At 37.8% G+C, this 26,047-nt stretch overlaps 2 protein-coding genes across 2 annotated transcripts in view; both read right to left on the reverse strand.

Moving 5' to 3' along the window:
• Positions 1 to 2,342: 2,342 nt before the first annotated feature.
• LOC139719557 (galanin receptor 2a-like) lies at positions 2,343 to 3,608 on the reverse strand. The gene has a single exon (XM_071630971.1). It carries the CDS (start codon positions 3,606 to 3,608, stop codon positions 2,343 to 2,345), a length of 1,266 nt encoding a protein of 421 aa, XP_071487072.1.
• A 14,884-nt stretch (positions 3,609 to 18,492) lies between these two features.
• Positions 18,493 to 26,047, reverse strand: part of LOC139719567 (uncharacterized) — a 54,177-nt gene continuing 46,622 nt past the window's right edge. The window contains exons 2-4 of the mRNA XM_071630979.1: positions 19,992 to 22,495; positions 19,091 to 19,263; positions 18,493 to 18,688 (exon numbers count right to left, since the gene is read on the reverse strand). Of these exons, the coding sequence (XP_071487080.1) occupies positions 18,493 to 18,688; positions 19,091 to 19,263; positions 19,992 to 22,495 (2,873 nt within the window). The remainder of the gene's footprint in view (positions 18,689 to 19,090; positions 19,264 to 19,991; positions 22,496 to 26,047) is intronic.

Here is a 26,047-nt window from a genome sequence, read left to right on the forward strand (position 1 = left end):
AACTACAACTAGACCTACTTAGGCTTATGTACAGTCTTTCGTTCCTCTTTTGACCATCGATATTGTCAAAGTTAATTTGTGTCACTTTGTGAGATTTTCAAAGCAAGTGAATGCAGATATTATCTCTTAGACTTCCTAATTTATGTGTAATTTTGCGCATGATTATTTATCGACCCTTTTAGGTGCCTAACAGTGGTTGAGATTTGGTTTTTTTAAGGAACCCTGCAGACGAGGATCGACAAGTTTACCACCACCATTAGATCAGTACATGTTTCTATAAAATGAATAGACTCGTCGTGTGACACTTAAACTGGAAATTCACCCCAAAAATAACAAACTTCAAAAGAAAGAGAAAAAAACACCCCAAAGAACTATACAAAAATGACAAAAATCTAATAGGAAATAAGTAACGTCTGACATTTTTGAATTTCACATTATTTTGAAAACATTTCTTGACCAGTCCTTATGCATATTCAAATGAGCTAGTTAATGATGTCATACTCTCACATTTTTTCCATATATATTACATGTGAAATTTGGGGAAAAATTGTTATTTTTAGCTATTACAAGTAAAAGCATGTTCTCATACCATTTACATTTAATATTTGTTCTTTTTGGGAGGTTTTTAAGGCATGCTTTATATCTATATAGCTGAAATATGAGAGTATTGTCACTTCTGTATTTGAAATGTGTAAGAAATTGTGAGAGCATGTCATCGTCAACTTTCTCATTTGAATATTCGCAAGATCTGATCAACGAATATTTGCTGAAAAAAATCACATTTTAAAATATCTTATCTTCTTTCTTGTCCGATTTTTGTCATTTTTGTATCCTTCTGTTGGAAATATGTTTCTTTTTCTTTTGAAGTTCATTTATTTTTGTTGTGAATTTCCTCTTTGAATGCAGCAACTTACAGCATCCAATAAGATGAAACATGAAAAGAAAATACTCAAAGTATTGGTATCAAACAATGCAATGGTCTTGGAGCCACCATGGACAAGGAAAGTTAAGCATTGTTTAACTTTCATTTAATGACTAATTTCATAATCATATTCTGATTATGTGCTGATAAAGGTCATTGATTGCAGACCTTCTCTTGAACCTGATTTGTTAGTGAGGTATTTGAAGAACTGAATAGATGTTTACCCCGGTATAAACTGGTGCATATCGAAATGAACAAGTTAATGTTTTAAACCAAATGGACAAAGGCTTTCATGCAACACTTACTCGTTTCTTCACTACTGTTTTCAACTTCACTTCTAAATAAAATATCGACCCCTATTTTGAAAGTTTGTGGTTGAGAGATCACTGAAGACCAGATTGCTAGCTGTGAACTGCTTATACACATTAAGTCTTTATTTCAAAGATCAGCTTTACAAATTCTGGTTGCAGAAAACCAAGCCAAGTTTGGAAACCAAGCACAATAAAAAGCCTTGATGAATAATCAAAGGAAGAATTCTTCCTCTCGTAAATCTGAACGTGCAAACCTAATGTTTTATATTTCGCTGGGAGATACTTACGTTCAATCGCAAATAGCACTAAACATACTTTCCCTAAACTCTGGCGAAACATCTTCAATCATTTGCAAGTACGAAAAGATTAACAAGTAGAATATACACAAGATGTAGACAAAGATATACGTCGACGTATGACTGGAGAACTACGTGAGCAGGGAAAATGTTTTAAACGTCAAATATCTGTTCCTTGAATGGGAACATCCGCGTCTTAGCTTTAATTAGTCTAGAATCTTATGTGCGAACTTTGCTTCTTTAGATGATATGTTACTGTCATCGCAAATCTCATATTGATTTTTAGATTTGCCCTTAGCTGGGGCAGGGCTTTTAATATAATATAAAAGATATCTTAACACTGTATTCTATATCGCAATTTCATGTACAATGTACTTCTAAACTATGTTAGAAACTATATCATAACTATTATGTATGAGCTATAAGTATTCAAATAGAAATCCAATTGTTATCTAGGAGACAGTTTATATAACGAAGCCAATAAACGTAGCCGTGATTCTATCTATTCTGTTGAATCTTATTAAAAGAGATACAGTTAAAATCGTTATGGCTTGATTTGGCAGCTTATTAGACAATAGCCACGTCTTGAAGTTAGTTGGTGAAAACAAAATACATTCTTGGAAAACTTCATGCTGATCGGCATTGTAATCACTTGATAAATATGGATAAATGTATGCTTTCAGAGTATTACAAAATGCAATTGTTGACAAAATAAACAAATATGAGTAGAGGAATGTAAACAGAAAAATTAGACAAGTCATCATCCGGCCTATTGTAATCATTCTATCACTATTATAAGGGCGTTGTTAGGCATTACACAACGTCCTTGTCTGAGGACACTTCAAATTTGCCCTGTATTCTTTCACTAAATATAGAGGTTTTCCCAGTCGCTGATGACATCATAAAGAGATCTTTCACGGCAGTACGGAATGCCGGGTTTCTGACGGCATAAATGATTGGATTAGCGCATGAATTGCAGAAGGCAAGGACAGTGATGAAATTGTATAGTGGACTGTAGAGATACGTTGTTGGGATTACACCAAGATTGTAGGCCAGGTAGGCGGTTTGGGACGATGACCAGCATACGATGAAAACGGCTACAACCACGAACAGCATCTTCAAGACACGTTTCTTAGCAACGAGATGCTTGGCTGAAGGATTTGAGTGTTCCATCTGGTCACCGCCCTCCCTCAGGTACAGGCGAGACTGGCGATGGAGAACCAGAGCTGTTTGCGCCTGACTGATTAGCATAATGAGAGCGGGAAAAAGAAACATGACTAAATACAGCATAAACCCTACAAGGAGCTGTGTTCCGCGGGAAGAGAATATTTCGACGCACTTAAAGCCCTCGACGCGAGTGACGACGAGCAAAAATAAGTTTGCCATGAAAGTCGAAATCCAGATGGTGACGATTACTATGGTCACTCTTTTTCTTGTGACAAGTCGCTTGAAGCGAAGTGGGTAGGCGATGGCAAGGTATCGTTCAAGAGGTATCACTGTTAGGGTGAGTATGGACGCATCAATCGAGATCCATAAACACAGAGATGTTGACACCACCTTACAGTAGATCGTTCCCAGGAAGGTTTGAGGAACCCTGAGAGGCACCGGCAGCGGGACCATGAAGACTGACGTCAGGAGATCTGCAGCGGCCAGTGCTCCGATCAGGACATCGGTCGATCGGCTGCTCTTCCGCCTGCCGTATAGGACGAGCACCACCATGAGATTTCCTACGATTCCAAGCAAAGCCGCAAACATTTTTAAAATGGTCACCCAACTCCAGACGATAGGCTGCCATAACCAAGTCACCTGTGTTGATTGGTCGCTTTCGGACAGAACTGACGAACTCTCAGAGACGCGGAAAATCGAAAAACTGTCTTCTGCCGCAAGACTTGACGAATCACTCGTTATCAAAAAATCCCTTGTAATGACATCGTAATCGTCGAAAGTCCCGGTTTCGTCTGTCTTTTCCGAAAGAGTAAATGATAACTCTGACATCCCCTTGGATTCGATATATTCACAGCTGACGTACCCACAAAGTGTGACAAATAGCAAATCAACGTAGATACGATGAATTCCCATGGCTGACCTTTAGAATGAGGAGGTTAACAAAGTCATATGTAATGATTGTAGCAAAATTACAGTGTGCAATGGGTACAAACTATTACACCTTTAAGCAGTGGTTTGTTTGTTGTTGTTGTTTTCATTATTATCAGTCTGAGGTTGGGTTTCCTGATCAAAGTCAGGGGAATGATGAGGAGAATTTAGGCCTAATTGTCATTTAGAATACATCCGAAATATTTTAAAGCTCATTGATTATCAAATTGAATTTCACTTTGCATATTGGGCTAGAGGGGAATCATGCAGAGCATGTTACGTGCCATAGCTACAATTTATTATTGTTATTATTATCATTTATCTATTTATTTATTTATTTTCTAGGGGAATTTCTTAGTAGAGAAGTCAAACGGGGATGTACATCGTTGCATGTGAATATTCGACGTTATCATAATCAAGTAGACTGTCATGGTAATATCATGATTCAATGCAACCCTAAGCAAGCATAAATGAAAAAAAAATGAAAACCATAAAAACAACTGATGATAAAAAAGTACTCACTTCACTCGCTGAGGTGCTGGAAGTGATGATGACAGATTCGTAGACGCGGAGAAATCACCTTAAACGACCTGATATGCACATGTATGCAAAATTTTGACAGTAGTGGGATGCATGAAAATTGGTCGTCCTTTATATTTGTAGTTTTGAGGATTGATCGACGCATGCGCGTTGCCATGGGGATGAAGGTTTCCAGGCGTTGAGCCAGATAGTATATGGTTTAGTGAGCTTATAGATGCATCGCCAGTTACAGCAATTGATCTGCTTGCCCTTATTTGTGGATCATCTATACCGCGGTATTGATTATATTATGATTCTTTTTTTTTAATTATGACAACGCAGTACTCATTTCATTTCTTTGTGAGTAACCTTACGTGCGTTTCAATTTTGAATTGCACAACTGCCAAAATAACAACCACTGAAATAAATGGATAAATTTTATGACAAAATTACCATATTATTTCATGATTTAAACCATTGATATCACTGATTTCAGTGTCATTAAAGAATCAGTGATGCACATATGTTTTGTTTCATATATTTACATTTAAAATAGAATTGAAGGCAATGGATGTGGAAGCAGTTTACATCGGGAATAGGGTTGATTTAATATGTATATATATATATATATATATATATATATATATATATACACGATATTGTTGTTATAAACGTGATAATGATATTCCTTTTATACCTAGGGCCATAAATCCTCCTCAATGTGGTGGTGTGCTTATAGGGTATTCTATTAATCAAAGAAGTACAAAGAAATAGGAACAAAATATACAGATTCGAAGTTTATTTTATTTGAATCGGTTTTGAAATGGTTTAGATATCTAAAAAACAAATTAAAACAAAGCAATCCTAATAAAAGTTGGGTCCCAACTTTTATTAGGATTGCTTTGTTTTGGACATCTAATCCATTTCAATACCAATTATTGTTAAATAAACTTTGAATTCCTTTTCCAATTCTCTACGCTTCATGTTATGTTGTCGTAGCATATTTTATCATGGCATATTGTATGTTTTGGGCTGTTTTTCTCAGGGTTTTTTTTTTTTTTTTTGGTCCTCCTATATTGTTATGGGATCCTAATCTTGATCAGTCTCAAACTTATTCTCCCTTTATCTAAAACAAAGACATTTTTTCCTGTAATTTTTCACAACGTATTGTTGAACCAATGAGGTAAATATAGTGTAGGACAGGAGAAGGTTGTGGACAATGAAACAAGAGTTTCTGATTTTCATGACTGTCTTATGAGCTGATGTTTATTCTCGAATTTAATTTCGCCAAGTCTCTTTTGTTGTTGCTGCTTTTGCTTTGTTAGCCAAAGAAGACTGAATAATGAGAAAATCTCTCCTGTTAGGAATAATCACCTCCTGCAAACAACCAAACTCGTACTCAAAATAAGAAAGTTATGACATTATTACTTTACACAAGCTTTCACAAATTAGACATATTAGTTACAGTGAAAGAATACAAATTAAATGTGATTGTTATTAATATCATTTGTGAAACATATGATAATATTTGTATTTCACCCTGTTCTACTGTATCGTGTGCCTCGTTTTCAGATATTCATCCAGTTTATGTAATTTTGTTTTACATATCGCGTGATTGATGATTTCGTTTGCATTTGAAAAATGACACAAAGCCAACTAAACAGTTGGAATGGTCGTGCAGCTCCCAGCTGTCAAAACGCTTTCGCTTGCAACCAAATCTTTGCGAAGTATCTTCTCTCGACATGATTTTAAAAAGAAGTTTTATTCCGTGCGTCGATGTTCCCCATATCGCGTAATTAATGATTTCGTTTGCATTTGAAAAATGACACAAACCCAACTAAACAGTTGGAATGGTCGTGCAGCTCCCAGCTGTCAAAACGCTTTCGCTTGCAACCAAATCTTTGCGTAGTATCTTCTCTCGACATGATTTTAAAAAGAAGTTTTATTCCGTGCGTCGATGTTCTAGTCTTTTTACAGATCCACAAGTATCACTCTGTAGCGGATGAGTTACAGTTTCAGGGTTGTTGGCTTTTTCAAAGCTCATTTGTGGCCAATTTTATCATACTTTTGTGTACAGAAAATGCAGGAGAAATTGAGGACCTCTCTACATAAGATCATAACTGATGCTACTGTTTCGTATAGAAGTATATGCTGTACCTCAAAGTTCCATAACTTTCTTTTCATGTTTAGAGTCATTTTAATAACAATCAGTGTAAGTGTTCTGAACATTGATGTAGCTTTTCTAATCATAATACTTTTGATGAAGGCAACGGTTATGTCTGTAGTTGTATTGATTTTAAATTGTTGAATTAGAAGTGGTTGATTACCGAAAGGTAGTACTTTGCAAACAAAAGTTGAATAAGACCAAGAAGGGCTGCGGCTCATTCAATACAGTACAACCCACCGTAATTTGTTGGGTACCAACTATGCCAATTTCTAATCGAACAAACACAACAACAATTGTGAGATACACTTAGACACACGTGAAGTGAATCCGGAAGGAGAAGAAATAACTTTTCAATCTACAAAATACTTTGTAAATCTTTCAGATAGGTAGAAAGTAAGGGCAGCAGAAATTGAGAAAAAAAATAATGGCTGACTTATTGTGGAAACACTCATTCTGCGGTTTATTGTTTATCTATTTCAACCCGTTTCAACATGCTGCATAACATATTAGATGATATGACAGGATAACAAGATCATCAAGTGAATGCTGCTTCACATAAATGTCCTGTACAATCCAAGTTAAAAAAAAATACATACTAATAGTATGAATATAACATATTTCATAAATATGATTTTATATACCACCATCACTTTCGTCTTCATTACACATTTTTCTCATCATTACCATGTTGTCATCATAATTGTAATTCACTTTATTTGTCTATATTAGTATTTATGCACTGGAATATAAAACATGATGCATTTAGCTGTTCAGTAGTATTTCCCCATTCTGCTAAATAAAATATGTATAAAATTATGTAGGTAGGTTTCCTGGGCTGCCACGTGTCCAAGCATTTGCAGTCCTTCTTCCGCATAATTGCTCTGGTAGTTATTTGGAAATTTGGAAATATGATATATATTTTGTTAGTGGAATCAATTAATTCATCTATTTTCCTTCGTCGAATCATGTACCATTTTGTAATCTGTAAACTGATATTATATATGATATTACTGAAAAGAATCTTGATTTATGTAAGGAATTATGTTGGAAGAAAGATAAATCAAACAAATCAATGACATCTTTTCTGTGTGTAAGTGTGTGTTAAAGGTATTGTATAGTATTGGTTGAGATGGTGATTCAAGTTTTAACCTTTGTGCGAGACACTTAGAAACCACTCTATGAAATGTTAAAGGGTATACAACTCTAGGAGCATTTCAAAGTTTATCTGATGAAAATTGGTTTTGGAATGGCTGAAATATCCAAAAACAAAGAAAAACAAAGCGATCCCAATAATGGGTGCATGGGTCCCACCTTTTGTTTGGATCGCTTTGTCTTGGATATCTCAGCCTATTTCAAAATCTAATTTTTACCAGATAAAGTTTGAATTCCTCTTAGAATTATATGATTTTTTTCATATTTTGTAGGAAGATTCTCATTATTGTGCAAAAAAGCTGGAAACCTAAAGTCCCATCTCAACCGAGAGTATACCAGCTCTTTAAAAATAACCCCAAAAAGTGAATTAAAACAGTTGAATTGAGAATAGTTATTAAAAAATATGGATGTATAACATAAAAAGTCATTCCAATGCAAAGCTTGAAAACTCTTCCAGCAAGAACTTAAGTTTACAAACTCTTAATAACAAATGGCAAAGGTTTACGAGTGATGCATGCCAAAACAAAGATATATAAGAGATTTATACCGAAATTACAATAGGAAACAAACTGTACCTGATAGAAATGAGATTTAACAATAGAGCGTCTGATTTGAGAAAAAAAAAAGAAACCACGATCACCTGTTTTCCCGCACGAAAGGGGATTTCTCCGCATGCCCTTAGCTGAGATTAAATTTGTTTGGTCTTTGTTTCGTCTTTGTTTCGTCTATTAAGCTAACATTTCGTTCATCGTGCTGCGTTGTGTTGTAATTGTAAGAGTGAGAAAACTCCAACATATTAATGAAGATTGTGAAATTTAATAGTAGTTATTGGCATAGTTGTAGCTTATAATGCAAAACTCTCATGCGGTAAAAGCATAAGAATATACGAGGTTTGTCTCTCTGCCGGTCCAGCATCTCGCGGCGCCTCGTTCTCTGCCTATCTCTCCCTTTCTTTCTATCTCCCTCTCTCTTTCTCTCTCCCTCTATGTCTGTATTAAGGCCCATCTCTTCTTATCTGCCTTTCAGTCTCTCTCTGCCTCTCTGTCAATTTCTGTATCTATCTGTCTCTCCCTCTCCCCCGCTGTTAACTCTCTGTGGCTACTTGAGAGGCGTGTTTTCCTCTCTGTGTATTGATGCATTCGCGCATGTGCGAGAGAGAGAGAGAAAGAGAGACAGAGACCAATGACAGAGAGTACTGCAGTCAGTGTGTGCGTGTGTGCGCGCACGCGCATGTTTGGTTTTTGTTTGGCAAAGTTTGCCTAGTGACTTTGCAACTTCACCGGGAAACGTTTCAAATTAATATACCTAACTGAACATTACTCGGAATCCGTGTGCAAATATGCGCTAACAAAAAAAAAATAGAAAAGAAAAGAAAAGAAAACGCACAAATATGTACTCCATTAGTCTACTAATTGTTAGTGGGAAAAAAGACTCCAGGTAAAAAATCACTTAAACGCCAATTGTGGAGAGAGGAAGAGTATATGATATTCGCAAGCTGTCTTTTAACAAGTGCTCAAGGATTCTATTCAAAGTGGGATGACAAAAGACCAATCGATATCGTAGGTACATCAACGTCTGTACACCGCCGTGGCTCTACTTCACTTCAAAGAAGAACGATGAAACCGCATCAATAATCTAAAAGCCCCGGAAAAATGTCTTTGCCAAGTATTTTTTCTCTCTTCTTCTTCTTCTTTTCTTCTCTAGTATGATGACCTTACGGGATCTATTGAATGTAAATTGTATGGAATCCATATTTTCATTTCGACTTATATCTTACAGAGTACTGTGCATCTATAATGCATTCATGTACATGCCTACGTTTATTCGATTTAACAATACCAGTCGCCTCCGGCGATCAATGCATTTGCTATTAGACTTGGAAACTTTTTTTTTTATGATATAAGATAAAGTTCCCGATATCTATTGCATTCTTCAAAAAGATTTACCTGCGCAACAAAACAACAAGTATTTGAAATATCTGAAGGGCATACATACAAATACACCTGACCAATGCCAGGTTGCAAGCATTATTTTGCTGCTTGAACTTGTAGGTTTCATGTTTGGACAAATCCTCGCTAGAGAAGTATTACAGCGTGCAACCTTGAAACGTTGTGATTTTTGCCGTGTATTTAAGAGCATATATATATATATGTATATGTATATATATATATATATATATATATATATATATATATATATTCAAACCTGTTTGTAGAGGTTGTTCAGGTAGCGGAAAAGATTACCTTTATAAACAGGTGGGCAGCCATCAGCCATATTGAGTAATGAAGTAGATTTGCACATATATGCAGATGTTTATGCGTATGGATGCATAATGTATTCTTATATGGATATGGAAAATGTTAATCTATAATTGTTCTATCCTTAAAGAAAGGGCTGCGAACTGAACGTACACAACAAGCATGGATATAGAAGACACGTTCATTATTATACGTATACACAGGTCATCTCCACACAAACTCATCACACTTTTGCACAATGCACCGCTGCACCTTTTGTCTTTTTCTTCATTTTCTTTCTTTTTCTCCACTCAGTGCCCGGTAAACCAAATATTCCCTTAATTTTTTGTACCGCAAAGACAACTGTTTCTGAGTTCATTATCCTATTTAAGATTTTGCTTATAATGATGGTCTCATTTATTTCTGTTATATTTAGAGTTGCTTAATTTGTCTTTTGAACAGCAGGTATATACATGTGTTTCTTAAATTTGCATGTGGATAAAATAGCACCCGCTCTTCTTCATATTGTATTGTCATATCGAGGAATAATGTTGTACACTTGAATTAATCACTAACCTCTTGTTTGTTTTGGGTTTTTTTTACTGTTAGATTCAAAGCATATTGCATTCAATAACTTTGTTCAATTGTATTTGGATGATATTTATGTAAGAAAAAGAAGTGCAGAAATAAAATCAATCAATCAATTAACAGTTTCTGAAATAAAGCATTAATGAAATTTTGAAACAAACAAAAACTGGTAATTATGGAATTTAGCAACTTTCGTCTTTGTTCCTGCTGGTACTGAAATGGCGTAAGTGACAGCTAGACACATTTAGATAGTCGCCATTGAATGCAAATTTTGTGGCCTCCACAAATAGGGGTTTAATTTCTCTTTGAGAGAATTTTAGGTTACAGCATAAAGCAGGTATCCCTGTGATGTATTGTTAGTTTTCTTGCTCTACTTAAGGCATTGTGATAAAACTTATCTGCCATGTATGTGCAGCCAAAGTTTAAGTACGGTAGAAAAGGTGTTACTTTATAGTGACACAATAGCTTGCTAATTTCGCCAATCAGCGCATAGCCTTTAAATACGCGAATGAAAAGACTACTGTAATCACAATCTCAACAGCAGTTGACCGTTGGAAGCACAGCTTATATTTGGGGTTATGCATTTCGTTTAATTCATTGACAAGGACTGATGCAATATGATGGAATAAAATACACACGTTGGAATTCAACGAGTTCAGTCTGTTTTACATGCTGAATCAGGTGAAGTTGATAGTTGTGATAGGAAAATCAATAATAACAATATCAACCATTTACTATCCTTTTCAGGATTGTGAATGTTGTGGAGCAGCGGTAACCTGAGCTTTGAAAATTCTATGACCCGACGATTTCTGCGCTCAGTCACTTGCATGGGTTATACAGGGATTTCTGCTTTTTCTTCGCATTTGTGGTTGTTCATTTAAAAGGATGTAAGTTCCTCTTGTCAAACACAGTTTGGTTTCTCTTAACTTTATAAAAGCAACGTCTCTGCATGCTTCAATCTCTTATTGATAGGCAAGAAGATCAAGAAGTATTTAGACTCATTTAATATCATTGCCGCAAAATATTTAACGATTGCTGAATTAAAAGACGATGTGATAGGAAGCAACAAACAAAGCTTCAGATACTATTAACGATCCTCGATCAATTTCGTAACAGTATAAAATGACCATCTTCGCTGATGGTGGGTTTTCTCTCTCAGTCACAGACGATCGTCTTTTGAGTAATGCCGCTGATAAATGTACCATTCATTCTCGCTTCTAACGGAGAGTTGTCCGCCTTTACCGTGGCAGCTTACCGTATATGTCTGTGATACAGGCACGCCGACTAGCTCACCTGCATGTTTCTCTTGCTCTTTTTTGTATTTCTTGCATTTCATATTCCCATAGAAATTATTTCCCTTGGTTTAACTTGATAATCAATAAGTCATGTTTGCAAAAAGTCGTATAAGCGTTGGTAAGTGTAATGGTAATGCTCTCGTATTGACTTGATTGGATTTGATTTGATTTGATTTGATTTGATTTGATTTGATTTAATTTAATTTAATTTGGGAATTTAATATGATTTCTGCATTTCTTTTTCTCACAGAATGAAATTATTAAGTAATATTTGAACAGTAAAAACATATGGAAACAGGTGAATGATTCACTTAAAGTACAACACTGTTTTTCTTCATAATATAGAATAAATAAATACGAGCAGGTGTCGTTTATGTATTAGAGAAAAAAAAAGATTTCACGTATTTGATGCTCAAAAGACAAATCTAATTGTAATAGAAATGCAGGAGACCAATATCATAAGCAGATGCTTGCCGAGATAATGGTCTCAGAAATAAGCATTTTACAATGATACGATCATAGATAGTCCAGTAACTATTGCCACTTACCGAGCAGGTGCCGAGTGGTTAAACAAATGCGGAATGGAGCATAGTGCAGAAGTGTTTTCATTCAAGTTAGTACATACACTGATGACATCCACAGTATCAACTTTCCTTCTCTATTTCTCTGGGTTTTTTTCCGTCTCATTCCTTACATATCTATTGATTGTTCAATTAAACAATATATTCATTTATCTACCTATTCCTGTGCTATCTATCAATAGAATATGTATTAACATACCTAATAGTATTCGATTGTCTATGTAACTCATCTCATTGTTCACCTATCTGTTTATCTACCTAAATATATATGCAGCTATCTATCAATCTACCAAGCCATTTATCACACTATTAGTTGGAAACGTTGTCTGTTTTATTTACACTCGTCCAGATATGTATGTGCGTACTATTTTGTATCTATTTCATGTTAACATTCTTCAAATCCATACTTATAAGATCTTAGTAGTAAGATCGTTGAATTGAGTAGCTCCTATATTCCACGTCCACATAGAGGAATTGATTTTTATGTACGTCGTAAGATTACCTAACTGTTTGTACATAATTCTCTTACTGTATGTACATCGATACAGCTTATTCCATGTGCGCATGTGTAATTGAGATCGTTAAATTGGGGTGTGTGCAGCCCACTGCGTCGTCCATACATTTACCCATACACAATACTGGTCACGCATGCGTACAAGTTGGGTTAACATTGGAGATCAGACTGAATAATTATGCATCAAGTAGTCATATCACCGTTTTTATGCGTGTATGTGTGTCTGTGTGTCTGTCTCTGTCTGTCTGTGTCTGTGTGCAGATGTTTTTATATGATTTGTTGAATGCGATATTGTATCAATGACTTTGCCCAAGGGGTTTCCTCTTGCTCTAACTTGCATTATGATTGCCTTACAGTGTGTGCTGAAAGCTTTTCTCGATAAGCAGCATAGGCGGTTTGTTGCTATCGATAGAACCTTCTGAGACGATGAAAAGGGAGGGAGACAGCGCACGGCTTTCCGCTTGATGTCTAGGTGATTTAGTGCACAAAGCCGGGGAGCCAATAATGTCGCAAAAGGAGAAAAACACCCAAATATATGTGGATTGAGTGAATGCAGAAATTCTAATAGAACCTATCAATGAACTTTGAGAAAAATCAGACATTTCGTTGGCAAGTTAAGAATTTTCAAAGTTTCGTTTGAAAGTTGCTAATTTTTCATGCCACAGTAGGGTAATGGTATAAAGAAGATATGAAGAGCATTTCAAATAACAAGTTTTACACGTCAGTTCCCAAACTTACTGACAGATTCTCAGGGTAGTTTCCTCCAGCCTTCTGAAAGAGATAAGAAAAGTGTGCTACCTTGTACTGCAAAATAGATGTAGAACTATCTTCCTCGTTTCTTTACACCGTAGTCCTACTGTGATATCATAAATTGCTGTATTATTTTATCCCGTGATGGCGATACGAAGCTTTAAAAATGCATTACATTTGAAAGCTTTGTTAGATTTTCCTCAAATTTTATTGATGTGTTATATAGTTGTTTTCTTTTTAGTTTTTTCTGTTCATTTTTGTTTTAGTTTTTTGTTTCAATTTCTTAATCCACATATGAAGAACTTGCTTCCAAAAGGCGCTATATCCATTGAAAAAATGATAGATACAGCGCCTTTTGGAAGCAAGCTCTCATATATATTTGAAGAGTTTGTTTGCCAAAAACCGATAAGTCCATATTTGCCAAATGGAGATATTTGCGATTAAAGGTCAAGAAAAATAAAGAGAATAATAAGAAAATTTTTGCTTCTTTTTGATCATAACTTCAAAAATGTACCTTTATATGTAGTGACCAATATATCATTTAAAAGGTATTATTCTTGTACTTTATGACAGAGACCGTACTTCAAAATCTTCAAAAAATGGACTTATCGGTTTTTGCGAACAAACTCTTCATATATATATATATATATATATATATATATACGTATATATATATATATATATATATATATATGTATACATATATATAGGTACCAACTTTCCCAAACCATTCATCATAAATCACGATTGCGTGCAAAGAAACACAAAATATATTTATTGTGGAAATCAAGTTGCAGAGGCCATCCCCGGATAAACGCAATAGTAAATGTCTTTGTGTATATAGTAGCCTTGCTTATTTTCTAGGATGACTGACATGAAGTGTCTGTATAACATTTTTTAGCTCCAGTACAAAATAAAGCATGGACATGAGTATACATTGAAAAGAGGAAAAATTGTTTGGACATTTTTTAGTTTATTTCCAAATATGATGAAAATACTCAAGTGGCATTTGGACGCCTGTATCCTCGATATGGTTTCTATGAAACGCAGCTGGCGTTTGCTGGTTTTCACAAAAGAGAACTTCTCTATGCCAGAAGGCTCTTGTTCAAAATTGACTCCACTCTTGATATGCATTAGTTGCCATGCAACAGCACAAGATTGTTATGAACGTCATCTACAACAACAGTCCGTGCATCACTATGGGAAATCTGAAAGGTTTTTTTTTTTTCAGTTAAAAGCAAGTTTGTGAGCATCGCCGGTAGGTGGCGCTATACATGTTGTCGAAAGAGTGAAGAAAGCGTTGTGAATCTCAACCGCAGTCATCACTTTACAGCTGCAAGGTAAAACGACTACACTCCTCAGGACGTGTTTTCTCTCCCTCCTACTCTTTCTTTCTTTTTTCTTTCTTCCTTTCTTTCTTTCTCCCCTCCCCCCCCCCCTCTCTCTCTCTCTCTCCTTATAGTATCGCGCTTTCATACTTTTTTTTTCAGCGGTAAAATAAGTACCAGGGTAATCTTGATTTTACAAACACATGTTGCATGGACAGGTGCAGTCCTAATGTTGGTGTTCAGCTGTTGACTATGTTATCTCATCATTAAGTTCTACTGATGTGTAGAGAAAGTACTGAAAGAGAAAGAGAAAGTACCGAAAGTTCAGCCCATAAGACGCCTTCCAATCATAACATAGTGGTGAATTATGCCATTTATATGTTACAAGAGAATATTGCCTTACGGTGATGTGATATGCTCTATATACCATCTATGAAATAATATTAGCGCCAACACGTGCAAATGTGTGATGGGGTGAATATCTTCGTCTGTCTTAAGTTGTTCAAAAGTTTTAAGGTAATGTGTACATGGGATAACTAGGTGTATGTTATATAAAGACAGTAAATATTATAGAAAAGCGGATGATACTAAACCGTACTTACACGACACTCATCATACACATTATTGTACAAGTAAGCTTTTGTCAGTATGAAGTTTAATAACATCCTTTGGTAATCAGCTTCATCGTTGTGCATCAGTTGTTCTGTATACAAGCATTAGTCACGAGATTCCATTTTGACCAATCACAGAACAGTATTTATGTAGACCATTTAATGTTAGGCCTACATGTATGTCAGCCTTTGCACTTCTCGAGTGACGTCATAATGCTGTTCGAATCTGACCTTCCAACTAGACTGAGATTACAGAAGATTCAATAAATATTTAACAATTCTCAATTATATTACAACATTCTACAATGAAAAGTACATCAACATATCATATTTACATTTTCTAGAAAGCAGTAAACGCTTTACCTTTCCATGCTTCCTGCTTAAGAACTATAAGATGCTTGGTCCTAAATGTTGTCATTGTTGCTGATCAAACAGAAGTGGCGAAATAACCAATTAAAGTTCTAGTTAAAGGCTTTAACAAAAATAAGTCTGTAAGTACCAGGATTCACCCTTTATAATTTCCTCGTATCAGGCAGGAGTGTAATTAAAAATAATTGCTGTGACGGCTTAGCAGTGTATTATGGTGAGAGTAAAGTTTTTTTTTTTTTTTTTTAGTTAAAAATTGATAGTGAAAGCAAGATTCCTACAAGTTTTGTTGCTGGGTTGTGGTTGCTGTTGTTTGTGCGTGGTCTTGTTTTGTTTTGTTCTTACCCATTCCAGCATCATCATACAGCGAGAGTGTACTTGGCTAGATGACAAATGAATTGGCATAAACATACGCAAATTTACACTTTTTCTCAGTATATAACTGTACCATATGAGTTTAGACAACGTTACGACCAACAGCAATGTGTAGAGATCGGACTACTACTTGAAATCAAGCATTATTTCTATATTTCTAATACAAACTACAGCAAAGTAAGCGAACAAAAATCTTGTTTTCCACAGTTATCATGTGCTAATTGTCCTCGGTTTAAATTGAAAATGAGACAGCCGCATATGTATCAAACACTCATCTGTGTAATTAAACGACAGAATATTATGATGTGGCTGTAAACGCATTTAGACGGACATATATAAATCAAACTGTCTTCAGAGAGCAGCATTGAGGAACAATAATCCTCATTGATTGCTAAACGATCAAAATTCCACTGGAACATGAAAAAAAAATTAAATTCTGCTGCTTACTGTCACTGATGTGTCCATGTTTTCCACATGGTCATCGTTTCAGTCGCAAATTTGCGACGGATTCTTTCCCTATTGATGATTTCAATAGTAGTGAATACAAGACGTATCAAACATACAGAACCAGATTGCTTTCTCTGTTTATCTATAGCGATGGTAGTATTTATCCTTGACATACTGTCACATACACAGTACATGCACACATAGACACAAGCAAACATTTAAGGCCTACATTAACACATATAAACGTTTCAGCAGAGTGCATGAGTGAGCCTTGAGCCGAGTTACAGACGTGGCTGCTACAGTGTAGTATACCGAGGATAAAATAATGTCCCACTTCCATTCATTCAAGTCTCATCTGACAATGCCTGAGATCGATCACAGATTTCGAACAATCACCCCAAGAGAAAAAGTAAATTGATAAAAAGGCTTAAAAAATATGGATCGTATTTATACTGACAACTTACACGGGGAAATATACCTATGCAAGTGCATATGAAGAGTTTGTTCGCAAAAACCGATAAGTCCATTTTTGAAGATTTTGAAGTACGGTCTCTGTCATAAAGTACAAAATAATATCTTTTAAATGATATATTGGTCACTACATATAAAGGTACATTTTTGAAATTATGGTCAAAAGAAGTAAAAAATTTCTTAGTATTCTCCTTATTTTTCTTGAGCTTTAATCGCAAATATCTCCATTTGGGAAATATGGACTTATCGGTTTTTGCGAACAAACTCTTCATATAATTTTGAACAGAATTCACAAGACTGAGTTCATCGTCCAAATTCTTAAGTATCCTTCAAAGTTCTATTCACTAACTTCTGATCATGATCACGATTTGCACAATAATTGTTTGTAGAACCGGTGATCTGACAGTGATCTCACTTCCATGTACATTGTCAATATTTGAGAGCAAGTCAATATAATTTTATTTACTCCAAATCAAGGTTCAGAGGTTTCTCAGTAACTGTTCGAAACGATAGATCTTTCCTGCCGTAGGCCTACATGATTCATATTAAAAGTCCTCTCTGACGTAACGCGTCACATGGCACCTACAGAGAAATTACATACAGCATTCTGTTCTTACCCTTCCATTATCATCATTATGGTCTGTCTGGTTTGTCTGAGCATGGTCTTAGTAGCCAACTTTAAGAACACGTTTAAATGTTATGCATACAATCAGAGTAAAGGTTGTTCCTGACAACAACAACAACAAATCTTTGTCGCATGGCGTCCAACGTCACAACTAATGGTGCAAACATCCTAAATAGGTAACGTACTTGTATTCAGTGAAAACAGGTGAACTGACCTTGCGCTGGATACACTGGAAAATGTGAATAAGTTAGTATTCATCAGTACACAAGCTTTATCATGACATTCATTCTGCACATTGCGCGACATTATGCATGCCTTCCTTCCTCCTTTATCTAGGCATCTAGCCATCCTACATTTTTCGTCCTCAACTTCGTAATTGTTATAAATGTAAAGGAAATCTGCCACCAATAACATATTCGTTAAAAACATTGAAACTTCGCTTACATTTCACAAACGTGCTTTAATAATCCGTGTTGATGATGTGCATCTGCAGAAAATCGCTTACAATAATATCTTGCCGACTCAAACTCTTTCATGACATTGGACTCTAAAATGACAGCAATATGGCGATGATCCGACTCAATCGGATTTCTGTCGGTTTCGCATTGTCTCCGCCATTTCACTCTACAAATATAGAAACTAAAATCTGACGTACTGATAGATGAAGTCTGCGAATCCTGGTGGGAGAATTTTGCCGTTGACTTTATAACAACTGACGGTCGTTGGCAAGTGCTGTGTGATGTTTTCCTATACCACGTGTAGTCTTGAGCATCCTAATTTTTCAGGAGATGCGTTCATGGTATCATGCGAACAATCCGTTTTTATTCGTGGATTGGACATCACTCAGAGAGGTGTGATCGACAGCCTCTTGTCCGGAGTATCGGCGTTGCCTTCGATCGTTTCGTCGTGACCTTTGCCCTCTTCGAGCGCCTCTTCCGCCTCGCATATATCTCCGCTCATGTCATCTCGGATGCATCTTTGTCCACTCGAGTTATTATTCATGGTTTTTAGTTGGATCTTAGAACAGCGCTCGCGACACCTGTGGAAGACAGTGAAAGACAAGGATTACGTTGTCGTATTTACCTATCACGTACTTACAATAAGACCGAGCAATAAGGGGGTTAAAAAGGCTGTATTTTTCCCGCAGAAACTCATAAAAGATATCAATTAACGATACTTGTTCAATGTCTGTGATTTCAAGACAAATGGTTTAGGATTACTTTGTCACCAACTCAAAAATATCAAGAGAATTGGCAGAGTATCCCGTGCTTATTCGATTCGTAAATATTTCGATTTCTTTTGCTGAAAGAACGTAAAACGTGTTCCCTATGATAGTGTGAGAGGTAAATACAAGCATTGAACTTTAGACTCCTAATTGCGTCGTTCATAAGTCTTCAATTTTTCTCTTTCAAGTCAATTCAAGTTTCTCTAAACAAATTACCTTAAAACTTTTGATCTCCACAGTTTACACGTCCCTCGATTGCAGGTGAAAGCGGTCAGGATATAGACTCCCTGCAAGCTGTTTAAGAGGATGAAGACGTACCACAGCGCTGTGATGGCCGCCCATGCAGCAATGTAAGCAAACAACCAGGTAAAGCCTAGCAGTAGAGCGATCTGTGGAAAAGAATAGTAAGGACCGATTAAAACACAAACGAAGGGTTAGTGTTCCATTGTCCTATAAAGTTCCTATTAAACTCTATATTGCAATTAGGCCACAGGACTCTGGCGAAGATGATACGTTTTATCGCTGTAAAGAAAGAAGTGAAAAAAAGTTTTTACTAAGACATCTGTTACAAAGCGTGTAAATCAAATCTAAATCTATTAAAAGTCTTGAAGAGGAAATTGCAACAATATAATCATAATTGTGGTCTGTGCTAATTTGGTAATTGTTCCTTTTGAGTAGACGCTCGTCAGCTACCTGGAGAGATACATTTGATCCGCTTCGTTAATGGTCTAGCGCCACCTACGATGCAGCCTTGGATCGTGCAAACCACCCATATTACCATTTTCCCTCCCCCAACAAGGTAGATGAGTGATGTACAGTTTCATAAGCAAAATATACATTCGAAAATCATTGCAGTCGCTATAAAATTTTAGTAAGCTATCTCTGTGTTCTGCAGCTTTAAATGTCACTTGCAGAAAAACCATGGTATGCAGAATATTGCATGCAGAGTAAAAAAGCCAGTGTCAGAGAATGTAGGCTATAAGCACTACAATTGCACGTCGCGTATAAACAGCAGGCTTTGTGTGAAAAAGAAAGAACACAGGAATCTTATCGTTATCTCAGTTGACACACACACACACACACACACACACACACACACACACACACTTATTGTTACCTTAAAAGACACCATGGTGTCTCTCCTGTTTTTCCTCCTCCTTCGCATGTCTCCCTCCAACCCACTGTCTGGCGCCCTCCTCGACAGAAAGCCGCTCACGATGTTCGTGAACATGGCGACATTGACCAGCAGTGTCGCTCCAACAGGGACACCGAACGCCAGCAGGTTGGCCAGACCGCCTGTGATCCAGCAACTTGTGTGGGTACCGTACTGGAAGTCCGCGTTGCTTGCGAAGTCGACTATGACGCTGACGGCGACGACCACGAGTGGCGCTCCCCAGCCGTAGGCGCTGTACAGGAGAAATGTTTTCGAGATAAAAGGGGGCTTCCTCATGGAGCTCGCTCGCGAGCCGAGACTCTTGGAGAGATGGAAAGCCAGGACGTTGGTCCAGGAGAAGGCACTCAACCAGGAGTAATGGAGGATGATGGCGATCACCGTGCATGCGATATCGTTGTGCGTCTCGCCGACACCGAAGAGGAACAATCCCTGCCCGGTGAAGAGGGCAACGATGAGAGACATGACGGTCTTCCCAGGAAGGTTTCGCATGGAGGGGAAGACCAGGTACGTGACGAACGTGATCAACATGGCGATCAGAGACAGCCCTAGGCCGAAGCAACTAACGAGGATCTCGGCCGAAGAGAAGCTGAAGATTGGGATGCCAGCCTGTGAGACCGAGGCCGAGACATTGCCGAGGACGCCGTGACAGACTAGAACAGTCCCGTTGGCTGTGATCTCGTACTGATTGGCCTGTATGACGATTTCCGTAGGGAGGTACTTCAGCTGATCCTTGCCGTTGGTCATTGGGAGGACCATGAAGTCACTGTAAGGTGCGGCATCCACTGCACAAGGAACGTGGTCCAGGGCCAAGCGGTTGCACGCCATGACTCGTTGGTCAGACTCCAACTGATTGCCACTGACGGCAAACTTCGTAACGTAAATCAAATTCTGCAAGATTTTGGCCTGGTAGTTCACGTTGAGATTTGTAGTCACCATTGTCTGGTTTCCATTCGAATCGACAGAGCGACTGGAATTCATTGTGACGTCACGACATTTTCCAGCCCCTATGGCATCATGCTGCAATAACATACATCCTTGCTGAAAATCTATGAACTTTGTATCGCAGGGCATACTCTGCGACTCTAAATGTGACGCAAAGACGTCTATGAGACTAGAGAGGGACGCACGCACGCTGGGATGACTACTGTTCTGTGTAGTGATCGAGAAGTTTGCTTTTCTGTTTACGTTGTCCATGATACACGTCCCAGTGAGTTCGCTCACCCTGAGTAAGATGTTATTATTTCCAGAGTCTACCACACACGAGAGCCACCAATCAATCATATCCGAGCATTCGCTCGGTGTAAAGCCAAATTTGTTGACAATTTGGGCTTCAATACGCACATTTTTCTCCTCTTTCTGTGGCCCACACGACACCGGAATCGTTGAGGGTATCTTGATGCAATCTCCAAAGGGCGTCAAATAGCCTTTGGCACAGTTGATAACACGACACTTCTCAAGGAAGATGTCAAAGATTTGATCTTGGCTTGAGCAAGGCGGAAACCCTACCGATCGTTCGCCTTCATGGTTGATGACGTAATAATGTCCTTTCGCAAAATCCGCAACTATGCGCAGGGAGTAGAACCTTATGTCGGAGGGTAAGTAGCTCACCGTGTTGCACCTGACTTGCACTCCCAGGTTACACTGCGCACAATACTTGTTCCTGTAGTAGATTCCGTTGGTGACAATGACCGACTGGTAAAGGCCGCACAGCGTTCGAATTCCGTGATCAGGGAATGAGCTCGGACAATCGGAGACGAGATCTGGAAAACACCTGCGGAGAGGTTTGGCGTCGGCTGGTTCGGTGACGCTCACGTGACAGTGTTTAGCTGCCAGATGAAGTCCTTCTGATAGTTTCCTGTATCGTGGCAATGCGCCCCCAGGAGGTGGTTCCGTCCATACCTCCGTGCTATTAAACGATGCATTACAGTTGGTATATTCTACAGTCCAGGATGTTGTGTCTGAAAGTGGTACGCCGTTACACAGGGCGCAGAACATGTTCTTATAGGTTACTCCGTCCCGATCGAAAACTGGCGTATTGAGTAGTGTCTCCTCCCTCGCCTGCTCGCAGAGCTTTCGATGGTTCGCGGAGATATCTGACGTGCTCAGTTTAGGACAAGATGCTATCAGGAAATATCCATGTTTCATGATCTCTGCTCGTCCAGCGCTACCTATCAGCCACCGCCGGAGATCGCGGTAATTTTTCAAATACATACAACTGTATGGCGCCCTCTTGGTTGAGTTCCTCCCAGTTGGAGTCGACGTCCAGGGCTCGCCTGAGAATGGCACAGTGGCGCATTGAGATTGTTCCTTGCAACAGTCACGGAACTGATGACAGTCAGGGTCACAGTAACAGATAGGAGGGCGTCTGTTACTCGAAGTGCTTCCGGGGCAGTGCCCATTACAAGTTTGCTCCGGAGTGCAAGTCTCGGCAAGGCCGCCAGAAAAACCTGAAAAAGGAAAGAATGGAGAAAAGTTATTTACCAAATTTAGGTTATCCTGAAGTTGAAATAAGACAACTACTTTACCAAATACTTTACATCTTTCGCTTGTTAACCTGATATTTCAAAGAAAACAGCGACAAAGGAATGTTTCCTTTCTCGAAATTAACTTTCTCCTCCCCTCCGTTATTAAAAGAGATAGGGAGAGGGAGAAAAAACCAACCCACGGCACATGTCAATCCGACAAACTTTCATGGTATTACGCTTATCTCCCTCTCTAAATATCTTTCTGTGTCTCTGTTAAGCATACATGCTAAAAAGAAAAAAATAACCTACGTTTGTGTCTTGATTTTATCACTTATGAGTCACATGCAATATACAGCTCAATAGAAAACGATTCAGAATTGCAGCATAACAGTCTGATTTGAGATGTACTCTATTAATCTAACGATGATAACCTTTGGGGTATCATTGTTCTTGCCTTATGATGCACACAGAAACACACACTCATAAACACGTCTACTATGAATTCACGAACTACCGTTCATCAACTGTCCATAGTATATATTTCATTCATTCATCCTATTAGGGGAAGTAAAGGAGGTGCGCGTTTTTAGGAAAAAATATAACAAAACGGTCCATAGAGGAAATATACGGCTGAAAACGAGAATTCGCTCCATAGGGGAAATTTTGGATTCCCTTAAAGTTTTGACAAGGCTTTTCAATGCCTTATCAGTGATCTGGGGCCTAAGGACTACTCCATAGTAGGACAGAGATTCTTTGCGTAGTGTGTGTAGATTGAGGACTGTATACCATCAGTACAATTTTTAGGGGAGATTGTCAGTGATCAAAACAAATGTATAAATAAAAAGGGTATATATTGGATGTGCACAGAAAACGGATCATTAGGGGAATGTAGGTATACCTGCTTTTTCTCAACAACAACAACAAAGTTGTATTTTCTCATTACCATGCAGAATTTAATGGTAACAGATTCATTTTGTGCTCTTGTCAATTCAATGTTTCCTTGAGCCCATATTAACGCATAATTTTTCAAAAACGGCAATATTGGCATTTTTCTCAATATTATGCTTTTTATCAAAATCCCCCAAACTACCATTTATTCCACATTTCTCCTTATGGCTGGAAATAGCATGTTTTATATATATATATATATATATATATATATATATATATATATATATATACACATATGTAAATCAAGAACTTATATTCGTTTTTCATCGCAAAAGTTCATCGGTAGAGTCTTAATCCAATCGGCACTTCTAAATGAAAATTCATACATGTTCAAGCCTTACGGCTTGCATAAGGAACATTGCTACCTCAATGAACGTTTTCGCCTGTAATAGCAACCGTTGCAAAGTTCTGTAACAGATGGTTATTCGACTTTAAGGTGACCAACGCCGCGCATGACAGGAAGATAATTAACGCAATTAGCAATCGATAACAAATACTATATCGGGGTGTTTCCTAATCCCAACAACTGTACATTTCGCACTCCGAAAATGGCGCTTCCTGCAAATCGCGCCTAGCTAAATCGAATCTACTCCCTCTTGCCAACATAATCATCCAACATAAACACGGGTATAGCCGCGGGAAATGTATTGTCTGACTTGCAGTGAATGAGACGAGTCTCAAAATGGAAAGGTAGCCCAAGGAAATGGGTCACGGGGAGGGTAGCCGAGGCATAACAGAGGAGAGAGGCGCGGGGTGGGGGTATCTTTACATTTAAAGAGCAAAGTTACGGATTGTTAACGGAGATCTCCGGCTGATTTTCAGACTTGTGCGTTTGAACATCTATGAATTTGTTTTACTGGGTACATGATTTTAGAATTTATAGTGTTTATAGGATGAGGAATATGAATGTTTTAAGAATTGATAACAAATCACCATGAACGAGGATGATGACATAGCAGCTTCACATAAAAAATAATGCATGATTACGTACTTATGGAAGCTGCAGAACAAAAGAAAAAAAGTCCGTATGCATAACTTACTCCACAGGAAAACTTGTTAAGAAAGTGATATTATAGTGGGATTACATCGCTACATTATTGGAATACGTGAGCCTCTATGTCATTATCCTTGCTCAGTGTACAGTAATATGTCTGAGAGTTTTCAGAATGGTTTGTCTGGTCAAGGTCCACAGTAAGTTCCACAAATCTATGCATTTACGTACTACATAGTGTAAAATCAAATAAATCGTCTGGATGAATTTTTAAAACTCTTGGCGCCTTGTTTAGGTCGAAGAGGCAAGAATGTGAATTTTCTGAACTTGTAAAGACGGTTTTTCGTCATTAAGGAGGCGACGAGGGACGAATCTAACAATTGTTAAAGAATGGGCTGAATCAAATAAAGTAAACAACAGGAAAGATGGTCATAAATAAACAGGATATGAACCGAAGAATGAAAGAGAAAACACTCAATTTTCTTTCAACTTTTGTTAATGAAGATTTTGATAGAATGACAAAAAACATCCTTACAAAAAGAAAAAGAGTGAGAAAGTAGAAGACCGCTCACAATATTGCTCGTTTGAAACCAAGAGAAAAGGGAAGTTCCTCACACACTGTCGGCATGGTCGGGTGGAGAAACAATGACATATGACATCAACCACAAGCAAACAGAAAGTTATCATCACCGTTCTGGAAACCAGAGATTGGGAATTTTCTTCTGTACTCGTGACCTACAGTATATTTACTTCGTTGACCAGCACCCATCATGGACAACCAATGAAAGGACACCATGAGAGCGGACCTGATGTTGCAAAGGCGCATGGGCATCTTGCTTCACCTCCTCTGCATCCCTATTTCATGCTGCATCAGATCGGATGATACAGCCATATTGCTAAGCAATGTTCGGTCAGAGGAAATCGGAGGCAACAGCGTTATTGCTCAGATGGTGCTAGTTCGCCTACTACGTGGAGTCATCATTGCTCATGTCTTCACTATATATAATTATAGCGAGAATACAGAGACCAAAGCGTACCCCCAGCCAACCTAGTGCGGAAAAACACACATACGCCCTTACTTACACGTTAAGTGAGGAATATCTAGAGATGGGGGTTGGGGCGGAAAAACACAGACGTCAAAATAAGCAAAGTACACTACGCCCTCGCAACTGTCACACGTAATAGTGTTTCACACTGACATATAACACAACAGATGGATAGACAGGGTGACAGTGAGATGGGAAAAATACAATTAGAGAGTAGACCAGAGGTAGAGAAAGAAAACGAGAGAGATGGTACACCATGTAACGGAAAATATGGCAAGCATACGTCCTTAAACTATCGTGGGGTATAGCATCATAGACTAACATATAGCCAAGATGGAGATGTAAATAGAGAGAGAAAGAGATGAATGGGGGGGGGGGTGGGGGAGAAGATTCCATACAAGATAAGAGAAACACGAACCTAACTTGATGTAGCATACTCAAAATTATACAGTTGATAGGGGGTGAGTTCTTGACCATTATTAGAGGATGTCGGTTAAATTTGAACTGCCGAATAACGGTTTCCCTCTATTTCCGGATAAGAAATGT

The sequence above is a fragment of the Diadema antillarum genome, unplaced genomic scaffold (assembly GCF_040938485.1).
Source record: "Diadema antillarum isolate AM-2024a unplaced genomic scaffold, OU_Dant_1.0 scf00000009, whole genome shotgun sequence".
Classification (NCBI taxonomy): domain Eukaryota; kingdom Metazoa; phylum Echinodermata; class Echinoidea; order Diadematoida; family Diadematidae; genus Diadema; species Diadema antillarum.